At 34.1% G+C, this 17989-nt stretch overlaps 1 protein-coding gene across 3 annotated transcripts in view; it reads right to left on the bottom strand.

Moving 5' to 3' along the window:
- Positions 1-228: 228 nt before the first annotated feature.
- PPP2R5C (protein phosphatase 2 regulatory subunit B'gamma) overlaps positions 229-17989 on the bottom strand; it is a 78771-nt gene continuing 61010 nt past the window's right edge. For all 3 annotated transcript variants that reach the window (XM_005520126.3, XM_088057464.1, XM_005520124.3), the window contains 8 exons: positions 16869-16977; positions 14481-14534; positions 12552-12722; positions 11842-11969; positions 10207-10308; positions 8248-8320; positions 5849-5965; positions 229-2902 (listed from right to left, as the gene is read on the bottom strand). In XM_005520126.3, the coding sequence (XP_005520183.2) occupies positions 2771-2902; positions 5849-5965; positions 8248-8320; positions 10207-10308; positions 11842-11969; positions 12552-12722; positions 14481-14534; positions 16869-16977 (886 nt within the window). In that variant the 3' untranslated portion in view covers positions 229-2770. The remainder of the gene's footprint in view (positions 2903-5848; positions 5966-8247; positions 8321-10206; positions 10309-11841; positions 11970-12551; positions 12723-14480; positions 14535-16868; positions 16978-17989) is intronic.

The raw sequence follows: 17989 nt of genomic DNA, 5'->3' as shown, positions 1-17989 counted from the left end.
CACATGTTCTTTATTTGTCCATATAATACACCTTTTTTTTTTTAAGTTTTAAAATTAGATAAAAGCATATTAAATGGCAGGTGTATGAAGTTCTTCAGAAACAATGCCAGAACAAAAAATTGAATTACAAAATGTTAAAAAATATGTAGGTACATTTGAACTTAACATTCCACTAACATATAATGTTACAGATACTGTCTAATGAAAAATAATTGTGCCACTTACCTATTTTTGCTGTTTCTAGGAACTTTTTATTCTGTACATAGGACGATTCTGTACAAAATATGAAGTCTACATTTTTATTACTTATTACCATAAAACAAGGTACAATGTATGTACAATATTAAAATGAAGCCATACTAAAGCCACACTAAAAAGACACTTGTAATATTACTTTTGACATTCCTGATGTACAGGTGTAATTTTGGAAAATGGGGGAAGGTATCAGACAGAACTTTATGAAGAACAACAGTCACCAAAATCCTACTTTAATTTTTCTTTTTATTTTGGATGTATTAGTTTTAGAATTGTTTAGTACAAGATTATACGAAATATATAAATACTGATAACAAACATGCTAAACGATTAGTGGTGATAAGATTTTGGAATATTGCCTAAGCAAATGTTCAGTGGCCCAAAATTTCAAATATGCCTTTATAGAGAACTTGAAGCGTCTAAATTACCACAATGCTTCCCTTTTTGGTGAGTGTTTATCTTCAGTAAAGAAGAAAAATAAAATCTAGACAGTGAAAGATGTTCTTATACGTTGAGTATCACACAGTCAATCAAACACTGATATACAGTTGGGTTTTTTTCCCCCCCCCTTGGATAACATAAGAATAATTCCTTTCAGCAATCTCTTGCACAGACATACTGAACACCCAAATCAAAGGTAACTGATAATCTACCAGCTAAAGATGGAAGTTCAAACAATGGTATATCAAAATACATAGACGTTGCTTTACACAATTAAAAAAGCACCCTTTTCCCCTCAAAAGTAGAAGGCATCTTTAAACTGTTTTTATGTAGTTTATCCTAATGGTAAAGCATTTTCTTTTTCAAGTTTTACAGGAAATGTTTTCAGACACAGTGGACATTCCACTTAAAGGTTGGGTTGGTCTTTAAATTTAGTTGTTGTAAGCCAATATTTACCACTCACAATTTTCTTCCAATAGACAATGTAACAAATATTGGAAATTGAATGTTAAATGCAACCAACAAACAGCAGGCACTACATCTGCACAAGGTTACTATGAATGTCTGCTTTGAGAATATTTTTTTTATGGATGCAGGAGATGTTATACTTCCTTAAAAAGTAAAACAAAACTATTTTTAAAGAAGCCACATTTTTTTATCTCTTTATGCATCAAGACATTAAACATTAAGTTATATCATGTTACTGCCAGAGACAAAAGAAACTAATCACCCATTTAGAATAGCAGAACACATTTCAAACAGCTTGTAAGCAGGATAAGTAAGTCAAAATACTGGCCACCCTGAGAGAAATCAAATATTGAAGACAAAGCACTATATTTTTAAAGAGATTTTTCCTCCCGTGCTTTTCCATCTACAACAAAAAGCTCATTACATGCAAGTAATCTTGTGGAATATATAGCAGCATTTGAAGATCATCAGCAACTCAGATGCATTTTCAGTTCACTTGTGAGGTGTATTTGCAGCACATGTGCTCTTTACAACAACAACAAAAATATTTTCACGGTAAAATTATGGTCACGATCTCCTCAGCTCTTAGACTCATTGAAAAAGAAGCAGGTTTTTTTGTTTTTTTTTTTTTAAATTTTACTAAGCTTATGATGTTGTGTTCATCTTTCAGATAAAAACTAATGCAACTGAAATCACACATAGTATCTGCCACAGAATATTGAACTCCTAGAGCCCAGGAAAAATGCTGAGTATTAAAAGCTCAGATAAGGGAGAAAACAGTGAAAGAGTTACTTTATTGACTTGAAAAAACTTAAAATGAAATTTTATATTCAGTCTATTCCCAGTCACAGTAAACAAATTTTCATTTTAGGAAAAATTCTTCTACCAGTTCATACCTGGAATACTGGTGCCATATTATACACTAAAGACTGGAAGATATGGCTTTAAATCTACATAAAGTATTAGGATGTGGTATATATGGATATATATATCTTTATCCTAAGTAAAAGAGAAATGAATTTACAGAATTCTTAGAAAGGAATGATGACTGAGGATTGTCATGAACGTTACCAGTTTGTAAGCCATGTTTTAGAATATGAAAGAATAATTGTATTTTCAAAACTGCTGGTATATAACAAGACAGCAATAATGTTGAAACAACTGTAAAGCTGAGAAATCCTAGAAAAAGCTTAATACTTGTATTTGAAATAATTTTACTTTTGAAAACACAAGTTTATCATTAGTACCAACTTTTGGTCATTCACTTATTTAGGTGGAAAGATTATAGAATGATTTTCTCAAATACGACTATAAAAACTGCATGTTAACAGCTGGTTGGTACTATGACAACACCTCCAGGAAATTGTGTCCACTTGATTATAGTCAACCCAATATTCTGCAAATGGAACTGGGTAATTTACCATTGTTTGAACTACTAATCTTGAGCTGCATACTCTATTAAGTTATTGCCTACAGAAATGGGTTGAAGAAAGCTTTGACTTTGTGTGTAACTGATTGGTATGGCACAAAAATTTAAGTTCTACTGTAGAACTGAGTCCAGAAAAAAAAAAACTTTTCCTCCAAAATAATATTTCACTGTAATAGTTTAATGCCCATCATGTGATATTAATTCATCAGCTCTGCAATGTGATTCCAAGGCTTTCATGGTATAGATATCCTGAGGCAGTTCTGACTTGCGTCGCACAAGAGGACGATCTTTTTTCTGATCTTTTTGTGCCTGAAATAAAAATAGAACAAAGTTAGCCAAACATACTAATTAGTAAACATTACCTAAGAGTACTTCTTACACACCAGTATGCTCATTTAGCGGAAAAGAAATAAAAACATCTGGAAAGAAGTTTATACTTTCTCCTCCTTACCCTACAAGGTATGCAGTTCCAAGTATTAAAATAAGTTTTTTTGCTAAGAGGAAAACTAGAAACAACTATGAAATTCTAAGCTATCATGACATCACTACTGTTTTACCAATGCTCTCTCAAAACCAGACAATATTCCTAACAAAGTAGCTTTCAACTTCATACCCTAATTTACTTGTTTATTTTTTTTTCCCCCTAGAAACAAATCCTTAAAAAAAACCTGCCTGGTGTTTACTTAGCCATTTATTTATTGGCATGTTCAAAGGTATTAAGTCACAGTGGTCCAATTTTATTGTGGCAGAGCATTCACTAAAAATGCTCACGTTAGTCTCATACAGAAAAAAATTCCTGATCTACTTTCCTGACCTCTTCAATAGGGACATTCTGTTACATTGCCAGCTTCTGGAATAAACCTTACTTTCACTGAAACTATACAGATCTTTACGTAGTTTCTCATTTCCGAAGTTTAATTTAAGAAACAAAGCTGACCTTTTGAGTGCTCTTTTTTTTTCTCAATTGATAACTATAGAGATCTTGTTTTAACATCAACTGCTGATAATACTTCGCAAGGGATATATTAATTGTCTGTCCAGTGTCTTCTCAAAGACTGATGCAGGAATGCTACCCGCTACACCTGCTTTCTGCAATACCCTAATCCTTAATCAAATCTTTTCCTGCCTGGTGATCCAAACTTACCCATTCTCTTGCAGGCTTAGTTTTTATACTAATACTAATAATACTACTAATAGTTCCTGATTTAAGACATTCTATTAGCTCTGCTAGGACAGGATCTTTCTCTTTGAAAACTTGGCTTACCATCTTTTAGTCATCTCGCTTTTTGCACACTTTGTGAGCAAGGAAAGGGAAGAAAGCACACACTTGGGAGAGATGGCCATGGAACACTTGAGCGGTTCCAACTTAACTTTCAGAATTTTCTTTACCACTTGTTTATTTTCCATTAGTTTCATTTTTTAGGTCTCCACCCTTCCTTACAGTCGTGGAAGCTGGCAAATCAAGCTCACTCATAGGGATATGACGCAGTAGTTTTCCAGCTGGAAAGCCACCAATGAATCTGTATGTAGCCCAAACTTTATAGCTCATGAAGCTGAATTCTTTGTAGAAACAAAGGTAAAACCTAGATGAGAGTCCCTGGTTTTAGTCTGGGCTGACATTACTGCTTCTGTGTTTTATATTGTATAATACTGGCCCAAATCTTCAAACTTCCAAGCAGCTGAGACTGGGAATTTTGTTCTTAACTTCCTGTCCCAACTACTAGCACAGAATTCTACTCTGATTGCTTTTCTTCTAGAATTTATGTTGGAGCACTCAAGACTTAGGAAGTAGGAATTTTAATGCTCTGGCCAGGATAGAAAGTGAACCATGGTCTCATAAACCCTAAGAAAATAGTTAAGTACTCGGAAATAGCCCAAAGATGGACACTATGATCAACACAACTATAAATTAAGCAGTACTCATTTTTCTAAATAATTTTGTATGCATCTTTCTCCATTAGAACTGGTTTTAGGCTTTGAAGCCAAGTGAAAGGAGGCCCCTTTCTCCCTCAAGTGGGCCTGGCTAAGCTATCCAAGGTATGAAGAAAGGCAGAGGTTAAGAAAGTTTATTCAGCCCGGTGCTCCTCATGGACTAGCTCTATCCATCACTCCCATTCAGGGGAATGCTACTCTTGTTCATTGTCCTGGAGAGGGATGTAATTCAGCCACAAAGATTTACATGTAATACACAGGGATCTACAACATATATAAGTGTTTAAATAACAGCAATCCCTGAGTGTGTCTTAGAGGTATTCCAGCATTTCTTTTTTCAAACCTTCACCCAAAATACCACATAACAAATAATAAGGAAAAGATAATATTGCAGGATGTCACTGGAATTTTAACACAGTAATTCAGGAGGTTAGGTTGAGCACATGCTTATTTTTATAAATGTCTTATTGAATACATTGGTTCAAGTCAACAGACTTTATCTCCAAACTCAACTGTTTTTTTCTGGGTCCATTTCTCCAGTCTTAGACTTAGCTGGATTTAGACAGACTTATAGTACTATATAGCACATATTCCTTCCAGAAATCTTAGTGATGCTGCAGTGTTACCTGGCATCTCTCCATTTTCAACCAGCTCCAAGTTGAAATCTCTAGTTTGAACATTGGTATTATAATTCCACTTAAGAGATGTTAAATTAAAGAGACATGATTATAACTGAGCATTAGCTCAAGACAGAAGGATGGAAATGACCTCGAGAGCTGTCACCCTGCAGTGGGTAATGGAACCTGACAGATGGTGGACTGAGGAAGAAGACCCAAGAGTGGGCACTTTACATATTTTTTTTTAAAAACACAAGAGCTTTAATCACTATGAAGGCTCTGAATAACAAATAAAAATGTGTAAAGTACAGTCAGATTCTAGTACTGACAAGCTTTTCTTATGAAAAATCAAAACCCTTATATAGAGACTAGAACGTGATGTTGTAGATTTTAGCTATAGCTTTCACTATCCTTAAAGCATCATCATTGTTCTCATGACACAAAAAGCTATTCCTAAGTGAAAATAAAAACAAAGTTTCTGAGAAGAACCCTTAAAAGAGTCTACATGGCATATTCACAGGCATTAGAAACATAACACTATTTCTGGCTGCTACGCTATCACTTGAAAGTAGCAGCCCTGATGAAGTGTATTACTACAGAACAAATGATTACTGGGCTGAAAATACAAGCCAAGTTTTTGATTAAGAGTCACTTAAAGACATTAGCTCATAAATTGGAATACTTTGCTATCTTCACAAGGCTTTACCTGACAAGCCTCTTCTTTCACTGTCTTTTTCAGCGTCTGCAAATCTTCAATTAAAGGCCCATCTGTTTCCATTGCAACAGGACTGTTCAGCAAACTCGTGTCACTGTATGTTGGGTACTAATAAAATGCAAAACGTTAAAATAATCATTCTTAGTCATAATAACTAAATACTAGGAGTGTATTTGAGCATTTGAATAATATGACTAGTTATCTGAGACTAATTTCAATATTTTATGCTTCCAGGGGCTAAGTAATAGATTTTAGAAGGGAACTCTAAGACTTTCACACTTGGCAAAAATATGCTGCTGAAAAATGCAGTTAGCATTAAAAAAAAAAAAAAAAAAAAAGGTTTGATTATCTGAGACTCAATTTTCAAATACTTAGATTTTGTCAGTATTGTATGTCTACTCTGGCAATCAGTTATCTGAAACCTTATTAATATAAGGGTCAAGTGTTCCGTGAACAATGTAGTAATCCATATACAATCATTTTATTTGCTGATGCAATTTTGTATTGGAAGAGAAAATACACTGTTAGAAGACCAAACTTACCTAATATACAGTTAATATAATTTCAAAGCAAAATATTAAACTTTTCTGTCTTTGGAAAGTGGAACAATTATAAAAATATTTTATTAATTAAAGTATTTGTTGTCCAATAATCTCAGTATATCAGATCTTGTTTTAATTTAGATGAAGTGTATATAGTTTTGAGTTCAGAACTTATTTACATGCACACACAGACGTTTTCATCAGATTTTCCTCATAAATATTTTGGTATTTGAGTGTACCAATAACTTAATGTAGATGAGAATACATTAAAAAAACACCCTCAAAGCAAGGATTTAACAAATATAATGATTTAAAATCTTAAATTGTACTTTTGTGACATGCAGAATCAGGAACAGCTCTGAACAACAAGAATCATCAGTCATTAGACAAACTAAAAAGTTAACAGACATTCCAGGAAAAAAGAAACTCCTAAAAATCCATTATCTAGAGCATTAAAAGCATTTATATCCTTATGTCAATTCAGTGCATTCAGTAATTTTTGTTTTAAATTTCTTCCAAATATTAGCTTTCTTCAAGCAGACTGCAGAACATACAGGTGGAGTTAACTGGTATCAGAAAATGTATTTATAGAAAGTTCCTTGGAAAGAAAAGGAAATTGCTACTGCAGAACTCTGAATTTTTCCACAACCCAATCCACTTTTTTAGCCAAACATGTAATAGCTCATCTTTTGTGATAGCAAATGACCATGTATATCAAGTACTCTTCAAGCAAGGCTTTTGTATAACTTCTGTCCTTAGAGAAATATTTTGTCACTTAAAGACAACTACTGCATTCATATGAATAGCCCTTTTTGATTCATTTAATTGATCTGTTGTCAACTGACATTTTATTAATTTTAATAGATTTTACTTAAGTATTTTAGTAATTGTTCCCTGACGAATGACCCAAGAGGAAAAAACCATTTATGAATTTCCTCTTCTTTAGAGAAAGAGATTACCTCATACTTTCTGTTTTAAAATAGCACTGAGATCAGAATGTGTCCCACTTCTGTTTACAGAGTATCATTTTTCCCTCTTCCATCACTTTAAACTCATCTAGATGGTGTTGGAAATATACAGTTGGAAATATACATTAAGTTTCTTGCTACAGTATAATAGAATTCTGGCTGCAAAGTAATTTAAATTGTTCATACCAGAAAACTGCATGATTGAGACAAAGGAAAACTGGCAGCAATCTCCAAGCAAATGAAGGGGATGGGGGAGGAGAACCCAAGCCAAACCATTTCCTTCTCCCATAATTTCAAAATACAATGAACAGTCTAAAGGACCTTTGTTTCTTTATCATAATTCAAGTCATATCAAGTAATGCCGGACAGGATGTTTCCCTTTAGGAAAGGCCTTAGGAGCAGGTTCACCAGCAGACTGGCCCAGTGCAAGTATGAGAACGAATGCATCGGACAAGAACATACATTATTTTAATCCATTTGACACAAAGGAAAACTGACCAGTCAAAACTCACTGTTTGCAGAAAGATCTCTTTCGTAATATATTATTTGCAAAACAGCTTTTCAAGAGAAACCAATTATGGCCTCTCTATATTTTTCCATAATTTTGCACAATAACTTGTCAAACCGCAATATGGTATAAGTCCTATTATAAGGAAAGGAAAAAGTACTTCACATCAGTTTTCAGAAGCCTTTTTTAAAAAAAAATAATTACTTGCACAAGAGAAAGGTTACAAATTTGAAAAGTACTTTTATTGTGTATCTTTCATAATACAGTTGGTGAAATTCTTTTATTTCCATGATAAGTCAGACCTGCTTTCCCCACTGATATTTAACAAAATTAGAGTATTTAAACATGATCATGTTAATCTTTTCTAAGTACCTGGGGATTTGATTTGGCTAGATTTTCTATTTTAACCCATGCTTCTTCCCGTTCCTTCAATTTTAGCTTCTCTCTGAAAAAAAATCATATAGAAGTAAAAGAATTCAACAAAATAAATTATTTAGCTATACCTGTTTGAGTCTACTGCCCAAAACACCACTGTTGAGGATAATTTGCATCAGATCAATACTGCATGATTTCAAATCAACATTAAAAGGGAAAGACCTCAAGATTTTCTCATGAAAGCAACAAACTGGCTGACACCAGTTTATTTTTAGAATGTGTACATTGCTAGAAGTAAAAATTAAAACAGAAAGAAGGTTTGATCTAGGCTGAAAGCATATTTGTGTTTTATTTATAATAATTAGAATTCTATATTGGTAAATAAAAAGTCCAGAACTGAAAATGAAAAGGGCAGAGATTTTTACTTGTCAGCCCAATGGCTTCAGGTAATAGGGTAAAGGAAAAGGCACCAGAGACATTTTGAACTGAACTCTAACAGAGAAGTACCCAACAAAACCATGCTCATTCTAGGGAGTAACAAGCCCAGAGGGATGACAAAAGTGCCTCTTTTTTTGGATTGTTTTTTAAATAAAGTAGAAAAAGTTTGTCTTCTTATGCATAATGAAATTTTAAAATGTAAAGTCTAGGGTTTGTTTTAGGTTCTTTCTTACAAATAAACATCTTCTTGCAGAGACTAGAAAGATCACCTGTCTTTGATGGCTGGTAGAATTTAAAAGAATTTCAAGAGTTTTTTAAGTTTTTAAAGACTTTTAAGAGTGCTAAAAATGCTCTCAGTGCACAGAGCAGATGATCCAAATGTCAAGAAAAAAAAAGGAAGAGCAGTTATATCCAAGCACATACACAATTTGCCTCCAGCTCTCAATTAAGTTAATTCAAGATGGGAAGTAGGAACCTTTTAACCATCCCACTTTTCAGTTCTTATGTGGTGGGAGATTTTTTATTTCGGTTTTGGTGTTACCAGCTCATCGCTCAGCACTCTGCTTCAGTTCACACTCAGAACATCACCCAAAAAATTCCCAAAAATCAGAGAAGAAAATATTTCTCATTTAAAAGGTGTTCCACTTACTTGCAATGAGGGAAAAGAGAATTAGAGTCTTTTACTGAAGAGCCAATATTCACATTTTGTCATCTATAAACACATACCTTAAGAATTTGTTACAGTACAAGCTCATTTCTTCTTGAATTCTAGTAAGGAACTTCAAAACTTGGACAAATCAATCTACACTGAGAATCTGTGCTACTTCCAGTGTATCAGTTTAAAATAGGTGTCTAATCTGAAGCACTACTTGAAAGAATCCCTGTTAACTTGGAAATTTAAAGTAAAATTCAAATCCAGATATTTTCAGTACCTATTAACTGCTTCCAGCCCCTAAAATGAGACCCAAACCATTAATACTTCTGACTTTTCTATCTCATTTTAGCAGGATTCTTCCATCAAATAAAATCTGTACTAGAGACTTGCACTACAGTAGAATAACAACTTGATTTCAGGTAACTTTTATAATAATATGAATATACGCTAACACACAATGCAGTGCTGAAAAATACTGGCAAAGTATTTTGGGGCAAACTGAGTGACAACATGAAAGGAAGTAACACTGGGTAAATAAAGCATGCAAAAATAAACACAGGATGTGAACTAAACTGTTTAACAGATCCTCTGCACTGGGCTACACCATTAGTCCCTCTCAAAAACGTAAGTTTTTAGGAAGATGGTAACCCCAGAAGTATTAGGTCTAGGCCTACACGAGACACCTTATTGTTAAGAAGATTTTCAGTTCACATATAAGAAGCAGTTTCAGCATGGCAACTTTGAGACTGCTGTACTGGAATCAAATGGGCAGCTTCCCACTAATGACACAGTGTTTTTTCAGAGCTAAAGCACTCTGAACAAATTACTCAAGAACAGACAGACACACTGACGTGAAAACTTACTTCAGTTTTTCTGCTTTAAATTGCTGTGTGCAGTCATCGAACAGTTTTTGGTTCATCTCCATGAAGAGTTTCAGAGCATTGTATATCAAGCCATGTATTGTCCTATAAGTAAAACTTCTGGTTGAAACTCAGAGTACTTTAAACTTTGAAATCTACTTTTTCTGGTCAACAGTAGCCAATAGCCTACATAACTGGAAAATTACATCATTTCAGAATAAGTGGAAACAAAATTAATTAGTGGAAGTTTCAATTTACCCACAAGAGCCCTAACACAAGTACTAGAATTACCAACTTTGAATGCAGTTTTTTTATTTGTAGTACTAGTCATCACTTACACTTCTGACGTTTGAACTTCACTCTTAACACTATGTGTATCAATACAGGGCTAGTTGTGAAATTTAGTAGCTGATACTAATCTATAACAGTTATTAGAGAAAATGCAGTATGACATTAAAGATCTTGATGTAAGTAACTCACTGGCAACTGATAAATTCAAGAAAAAAAGAGTTAGTGATTAAAAGGAGTGTAAAAAAGGCCCCATTCCTTTTGAAAACTGCCACACAGCAAAAACAATTATGCCAGAACTCTTTAGAAATGTGTTAGAAAAGTAAAGTTGAAAATGTCACAAAAATTACACAAAACCAATCTGCTTTATGAGGCATTTTTACAGATTAATTTACAGTTCCAGGCTATAATGTACTGCTGCTCAAAAAGCAATCAGTTAAATGATTACTTTGTATTATATGGAATTACAAGTAAGAGTGCAGCTGTACTGGGTAGCATGACTTTTGCTCAGAATAAAATGAATGCATGACCTTGAAAGTCAGAAAAAACCAACCAACAACAACCCACATTTACTATGTACAATTGCATCACTGAATCGGAATTTTATTAATGAGTACATTAATTGTTACTGCTTGCACCCAGCGACAGTAAGCAACCATTTTAACATCATTTTATTTTCCATTTCTTTCCCAGTGCTTAATTGCAGACTGATTACTCATTCTTGGCCAGCCCATTAGCAGTCCTCAATTCACAGCTAGAGCCAGACTGGGATACTGTCACCATCCCCGCAGTTGCACAATGGCTCAAATAAAGAGGTACTTTACAATGGAACAGCTGCAGAAGGGAACTGACCAGGACTGTTTTCATGCGTAAGTACTACGTTATTGTGGGGGAAAAAAATTAAAATAATCAATGGAGAAAGAAGAAAAAAAGGCAGTAAACAAAAAGAAAATAAAAAGAAGGGGAAAAAATGATCTGATCTACAAGACATTTCACTAGAATGCAGAAGAAATGCAAATCAGCAAATAGGTTAGTGATCAGAAATCAAAGTTAGTCTTTAGAAATATCTGAACTACAGGTGAATGCCAAATTTACTCCATATTTATAGAAGAGTATCATACATTAGATGCATTAAACACTCTTTCTTGTTTAATTAAAACAGGAAAAACTATCTTCCACAGTTCTTAATACTTCCTAAAAATTGACAACAGAAGTTTCTTTATCCAGCAACTTCAATGTCATAGAAATAAACAGCTCAACACTGTTAAACTAGCAACTCACAGATCTGAAGTCTTAAACCTAGAACTACACATAAGTGAAGTAACAGAAATTTGTACAAGTGTTTCTTACTTATTCCAATGCGTCTTTGAATTCCGGTACAAGGATGGAAACATGATGGGTAAAATCTTTGCTGCATTATCACTAATTAAACTCATAATATATTCATTATTCCAGTAGTATAATGCTCGCTCTGCAACCTAAGAAGACATGAGAAAAGGAACACTTCTTCAATCTCTCACAGAGCAAATAATTATAACATTTGGCAAATATAAGGGAAAGGTAAGAAATTATAACATTTGGCAAATATAAGGGAAAGGTAAGAAAAGTTGCAACTCAGACTTGGATTTTTTAGTGCTAATGAGAGTCATGGAGCTGATGGAAAGAGACAGAAAAACTGTTTTTTTCCTTGCAAGGGACATGATTCAATCTATAACCCAAGAACTCTGAAATTCAAGAAAATAAATATTTTCCAAAAGAACAAGCATTTGCAGAACTTGTATTACAAGTAATGAAATGCAAATTGTACTGGAAGGGTTCAGGTACTTCTGAAAATACTGAGTTTTTCAGCTTTTTTATCTTAAGCATAATACTGAAGTGAATCACCCAAGATTAATGCACATATTGCATTATTGAAAATAAATGGTAATATTTGGATCCCTGCAACTTGACACAGAATTGAAGACTTCTTTGCAACAAGTAAAATTCACTATGGTGAATAATACATTACACGTCTGCTTTACAAAAATTCTGGTATCATTGTACATGTAGTAAATACAGACCTGAAAGTGTGGGCTGGACACACATTTGGCTAGCTGTCTGAAGAGAGGTTCCATAACTTTAACAAATTCAGATGGTTCAATAACATCTAAAATTTCTTCTAGTTCATTTAAAAACATGACTTCTTTTGGACTGTGAGTCTTTGGCCAGTATTTCAGCAGTGCCATTACCACCTACAGAGAGAAAGATAATTTTGTGATAATTTCACTTTGCCTTGAACTGAATTATAATGCCTTAATAAGCCTGGTATTTTAGTCAGAACATAAAACTCTTGATTTCTTGTTCCATATAGAAGTAGTGATTAGACATGGTTCAGCATCACAGAAATAACTGTTAATTGGTCTAAACTCACTTCTTCAGAAAATTAAGTTATACATCTAAAAGACATGTTCAAAAATAATAATCAAAATACTAGAGAAAAAACTTAACATCTAACTTAATATGATCAATGTGCAAATTTGCTACTATATTATCAGGAAAATGACTTGCCACTTAAGTGACAGCAGTCTCTACCTTAAATCTCTACCTTTTCAGGGATGTAATCCAAAACACAAGCAATTAAATTCTATCAATATATTTTAACGAAGTATTTACTATAAATGTCTGAATTGACAGGTGACCAACTACTCCAGATACACTGCTCTTAAACTTTGATTTGGCCATCTTACTATAATCTTCGTCTTAACTTTCTTCATGATTAATACATTATTTACCTAGCTTGTGTACCTATCAAACCATGAACACTCAAAAAACACCATTTTTTAATTCTATGATTTTTAAATATAAAAGTTGTAAGCAACATTTAAGATCATCACTGACAAGACAACTTAGAAAAATGAGCGCTTCTTTCACATATATATTATTTAATCATGAAAGCAGACATTATGTCCTCAATGAAGCCTTGGTTAATATACATAGACTTAAAAAAAAAAAATTCTCAAGAAGTCTCATGTGGCAATTATAAGGGGGAGAAAAGCATTTAAATTTCAAAGGACCAGCATCCTTTGAAGAGGAACTTAGTACTTTGCTGATGTGTGTGCTAAGTTTTTAAAGAAACTTGTAATCACATACTAATTTGGCATCAAAAAAGGAAACAAACTTGGTTTAATATTAGTTTAGATTTCTACTAGGAAATATGCAATATCCTATCTGATGTCTGGAAGAAAGCTAAGAAAACAAGATCTCATGTAGTACAAATGATAGAATGTATGACATGTGCTATCTTATTAAATATTAAAAGCTCCAGCTAGAAGATAACTCTTGCTCAGGTGCCTACTTCCATTTGTTTCAAGAAACACAGTTTAATTTCACAATGGAAATGGTCATAATCTAATAATGTGCATTTTGTTAGCAGCAATTGTTTTATTGATGTACTGATTAAACAGATTAGTTCTTACCTAATTGATAATGGGTGCAACGAAGCAAACCACTAGATACTATAAAGGACAGTTAAAATTATTCATCTATGTAGTTATGTGCAGCCAGACCAAAGTCTGATTTTGTCCAAAGCTCGTAGACATGAACAGGATCTGATTCAAAACCCTTGCACCAATAGGTAGCTGTGTGTCAGAAACACAGAAACCTGTGTTCCATCATAACATCCATCTCTCACCAGAGCACACTTCAGGCAAGCTAATTTCTGACTAAACTGCTCCTGGATCCACCATCTCCTATATCCTCAGCCAGAACAAAATAAGCAGAATAAAATCTGGTCTCTCTGTAAGACCTATACTATTAATGTTGTTTTAATTAGTTCGGGATATTCCGAACAACTGTTGGAAAAAACTGAATTTGATAGATCAAAATAGTTAAATATTTGACTCAAATATAAACAGTTACAAATAAATTGCTCCCCAAACCTCCTTAAACAGTCTACAGATGTAATGTCTATTAATAGTTCAAAATATGTAATAATAGCAAAACAAACTTACCGGTTCTGTAAGTGTGCTGTCCTTTTCTAAAAACTGAACTACACAGTACGCCAGCTTCAGTAAAAGAAAAAGAGTTTTTATAATTCTCACTATGAAACTGAACACATTTTGAAATCACTAGCATAAGTCAAGAACAATATTGAATGCTTCAAATAAAATACAAGTTTCTTCTGTAATTCTGTCCTCACCTTCTTCTGTGTTATAATATAGACACACGACTTGACGGGTTTTTTTTAGACCTAGTATTTTGCATTTCATCACACTTCATCTTTTCAAATATGGGATTTAAAAGTCATGACCTTGTCCTCTAGAATGCTTTCCACTAACATTTTGGTGTCCCATGCTGATTGATTAAGTGTTTTCTATTTCACAACCTGAATTAGATAAAAGTGCACTGAACACTGTAAATCTTGGGATTTTTTATATATCACAACTAATGATAACTATATGCCTATCAATGTAAGCAGATGCAACCTGAGGCTGAATTACAGTATGTACCAACTGCAATGCTGAAAATGAGACTGTCCACCTGTGCCTAAATAGTCAAGTATTACATTCCTTTCACTCCAGAAGCCAACAATCCCAAAGTAAGTGGGGAGATCACTGTTCATCTCACAGACTGTTTAATCATCTTCCTAAAGACTCTCCGTTTTTTTGAAGATAAGGAAAGAATGGCCATCATCCATTTTTTTTGACCAGCTGATGACCCCATTCTTTCCTTTTTTTGATGATTCCTACGAGGAATGCCCCATGGTAATTTGAGGAATATGCTGAGATTACTACAGCTGCTGTTCTTCCCTATTCTAAAGTAAATTTGATTTAACACAAAAATTAACTAACTTTCTCCATGTATGTCTTCAGCAGCCTATCTTTCTATCTGCCATTGTTTCAATGTGAATTTTTATCTACTCCGGTGTTTCACACACTAAACCCACTTGAAGTACTTTTCCATTTCATTCAGCAGGACACGTAAGAGGCATCCCCATGTCACTACCCTGTTTTTACTGATGCTGAACAGCAATGCAAGTCAGCTGAAGGTTTTGGACCATTAGTTTGTGAATTAAGGGGAACAGATAAAGAACAACATGTCTCAGGTCACTAATAAAGCTGGTGATTGTCGGTTTTCAAGCAAGGCAGAAACCCTGGCCAGAGCCAGCATGGTGGCTATCTCCAGACACACGGACCATATCCCACAGCATCAATGTGATGGATGGCGAATATGGCGATTTATTGCAGGGGAATTTAACATTTTATAACCTAGGGTCATTGTGTTACTCCCATTTGCATATGTCACACCTAGGTGCTATTGGCTAATTGCAAAAGGCCTTACTATCTTAACAGAGAGGGGGGTCTGCTAACTTTCCGTTACATCCCGAATTCTTCTGCTCCGCTATACCCTAAACTACAACAGGTGATCACAGATATCTGTTCTAGCTGAGATACAAAGGTCTTGCTGTTCACACTCCAACAGGTTTTGTTCACGGCATTAGAAAATAAAAAATAAATTTTGAAATGGGAGATATTTTATTCAACAGCAACTGACAGAAGCCATTGAAGACATGATGCAAAGCAAATGCTTACAAATATCTCTCTTTGCTAGAGAATTTTAATTATAGAAAAGGTATTAAAAGATACAAGTTGTTAGTAATTTTATTCCAATAAATGGTACTTAGAACTCAGGAATACTCAAACTACATAGTAAATACTGAACTTTCAAATTAAAAACCCAGAAGTTGTGTAACAATCTCTCACAGAAGATTTCAGCATATCACAACAATACAGTATTTTCTCTCACACTGTATGATTTCTCACTCCTGTAGAAATTCTGAATGGAACTAAATTTAGCACAGAAAAGATGGTTTAAAAGTATGATACAATTCAGAATCCCCCTTTTTTTCTATGTATTTCTATAAGGATCTATTGAATTAAATAATGATGTCCTACTAAATTCCCAATTCCTTTCAAAACACCAACAAACTGAATTTAGCTGAATTGCTTCATGTAATTTAGAATAAAGTGTTTATAAATGCCATTCATTAAAACCATACTTTTCTGCAATTTTTTAATGTCTAAACATTGCAGACAAGAAGATAAAGAATCCTGTATTGATAAATACTAAGAACTCTCATATTAACCATCTACTACATGTGTTTCATCTATAAACACTATAGTGGTTTTAAAAAGGTATTACTGTATACACAGGTATTTTTTTTATTTTTCTATTGACAAGCATTATAAGCATATGTGTTAAAGTAATTTCCCCCAGGCTGGTTAGCAGGGTAGTTTTGGAGCTTAGAACAAAATTCACAGCAGACTTACTCAAGTCTGCCAACCTCTTCAAGCAAGGTTACTTAAACACTAATATGAAAAACACCAAGCAAAACTTACCTGTGGATGATAGACACTGAGTGATTTCACTTTGTGCAATGGTAACAAAACCTTCAATAGGAATATTTTGTGCTCTTCTTTTAATGGTAAGGCAAATCCATTAATTATGCTGCCAGGGAAAGAAATTTAAAAATAAGGATCAGTAATTATATAGAAGTCTGCACTAATGTACAGGACATACAAGAATTCTTGGGCTTGTTTCCTAATATTTACAAACAAATAGAATAGTCAAATCAACCTCTGTCCGTATCTTAACCAAGTTTCCTGAAGTCTCAAATTCCTCCTCCAAGCTGCACAGAACTGTACCTACAGTTTAGACCTCACCCTTCACTATGAACTACTCACTGTTTCAAAGCTTTGAATACACATCTCTCCCAGCTTCTTCACGGCATTAACAAGTGAAACAGAGACTGGATGTAGAAGAGGGAATCCAGGAGAGCAGACAAGTCAAAATATGACTTTTGCTTAACAGTATTTCTGCAAGGCCCTGGAGAACAACCAAACAGCATCCCAACACAAGACATCCCAGTTACAGCTGAGTGCAGATGTAGCTCAGTACTAGGTCAACGGCACCTTTATCTAAAACCACAGTACTAGAACAAGAAGCTCTGTGCCAACAACATGCTCAGTGAAACTTCTTAACAGACTGGATGAATAACCAGTACAGAAGGGTTACAGCACAGAAGCCTCACTGAGCTATTAGAAATTTTGATTTGGAAGCCTGAGGGGGTAAAAAATCTCCAAACCAAACCGACAACATCGCTTTTAAATATGCAGTACTTAAAGCTAACCTAACAAAACCAAGAATGAAAAAGCTTGTGACTCAGTAACCATTTGGAAGATTTAGCTCCATATTCTAGCACTTGAACTTTATAGTTTTCATGATGAGCTTTGATGAGTGTTACTTGAGCATAATGTGTTGAAGTAATGATGGACATGTAACTTCTTTACTCACTGGACATTTAATTGAAAATTAAAGAACTACTCTGGGCGGGCATGTAGACCTAGGAAATTTGAAAACATATTTCCAATTTCAACAGTCTTCTGGGGTGCATTAGAAGCCAGTAAGTTGAGGTAAGTAATCCTTCACCTCTGCTCAGCCCTGACATCTGGTGTTTGTG

This window comes from Pseudopodoces humilis, chromosome 7 (assembly GCF_049639895.1).
Source record: "Pseudopodoces humilis isolate 2021_Gansu_Grassland_sample_001 chromosome 7, ASM4963989v1, whole genome shotgun sequence".
Lineage (NCBI taxonomy): Eukaryota > Metazoa > Chordata > Aves > Passeriformes > Paridae > Pseudopodoces > Pseudopodoces humilis.
Note: the sequence above shows the minus strand (reverse complement) of the source record. Positions and strands in the feature narration are given on the sequence as shown.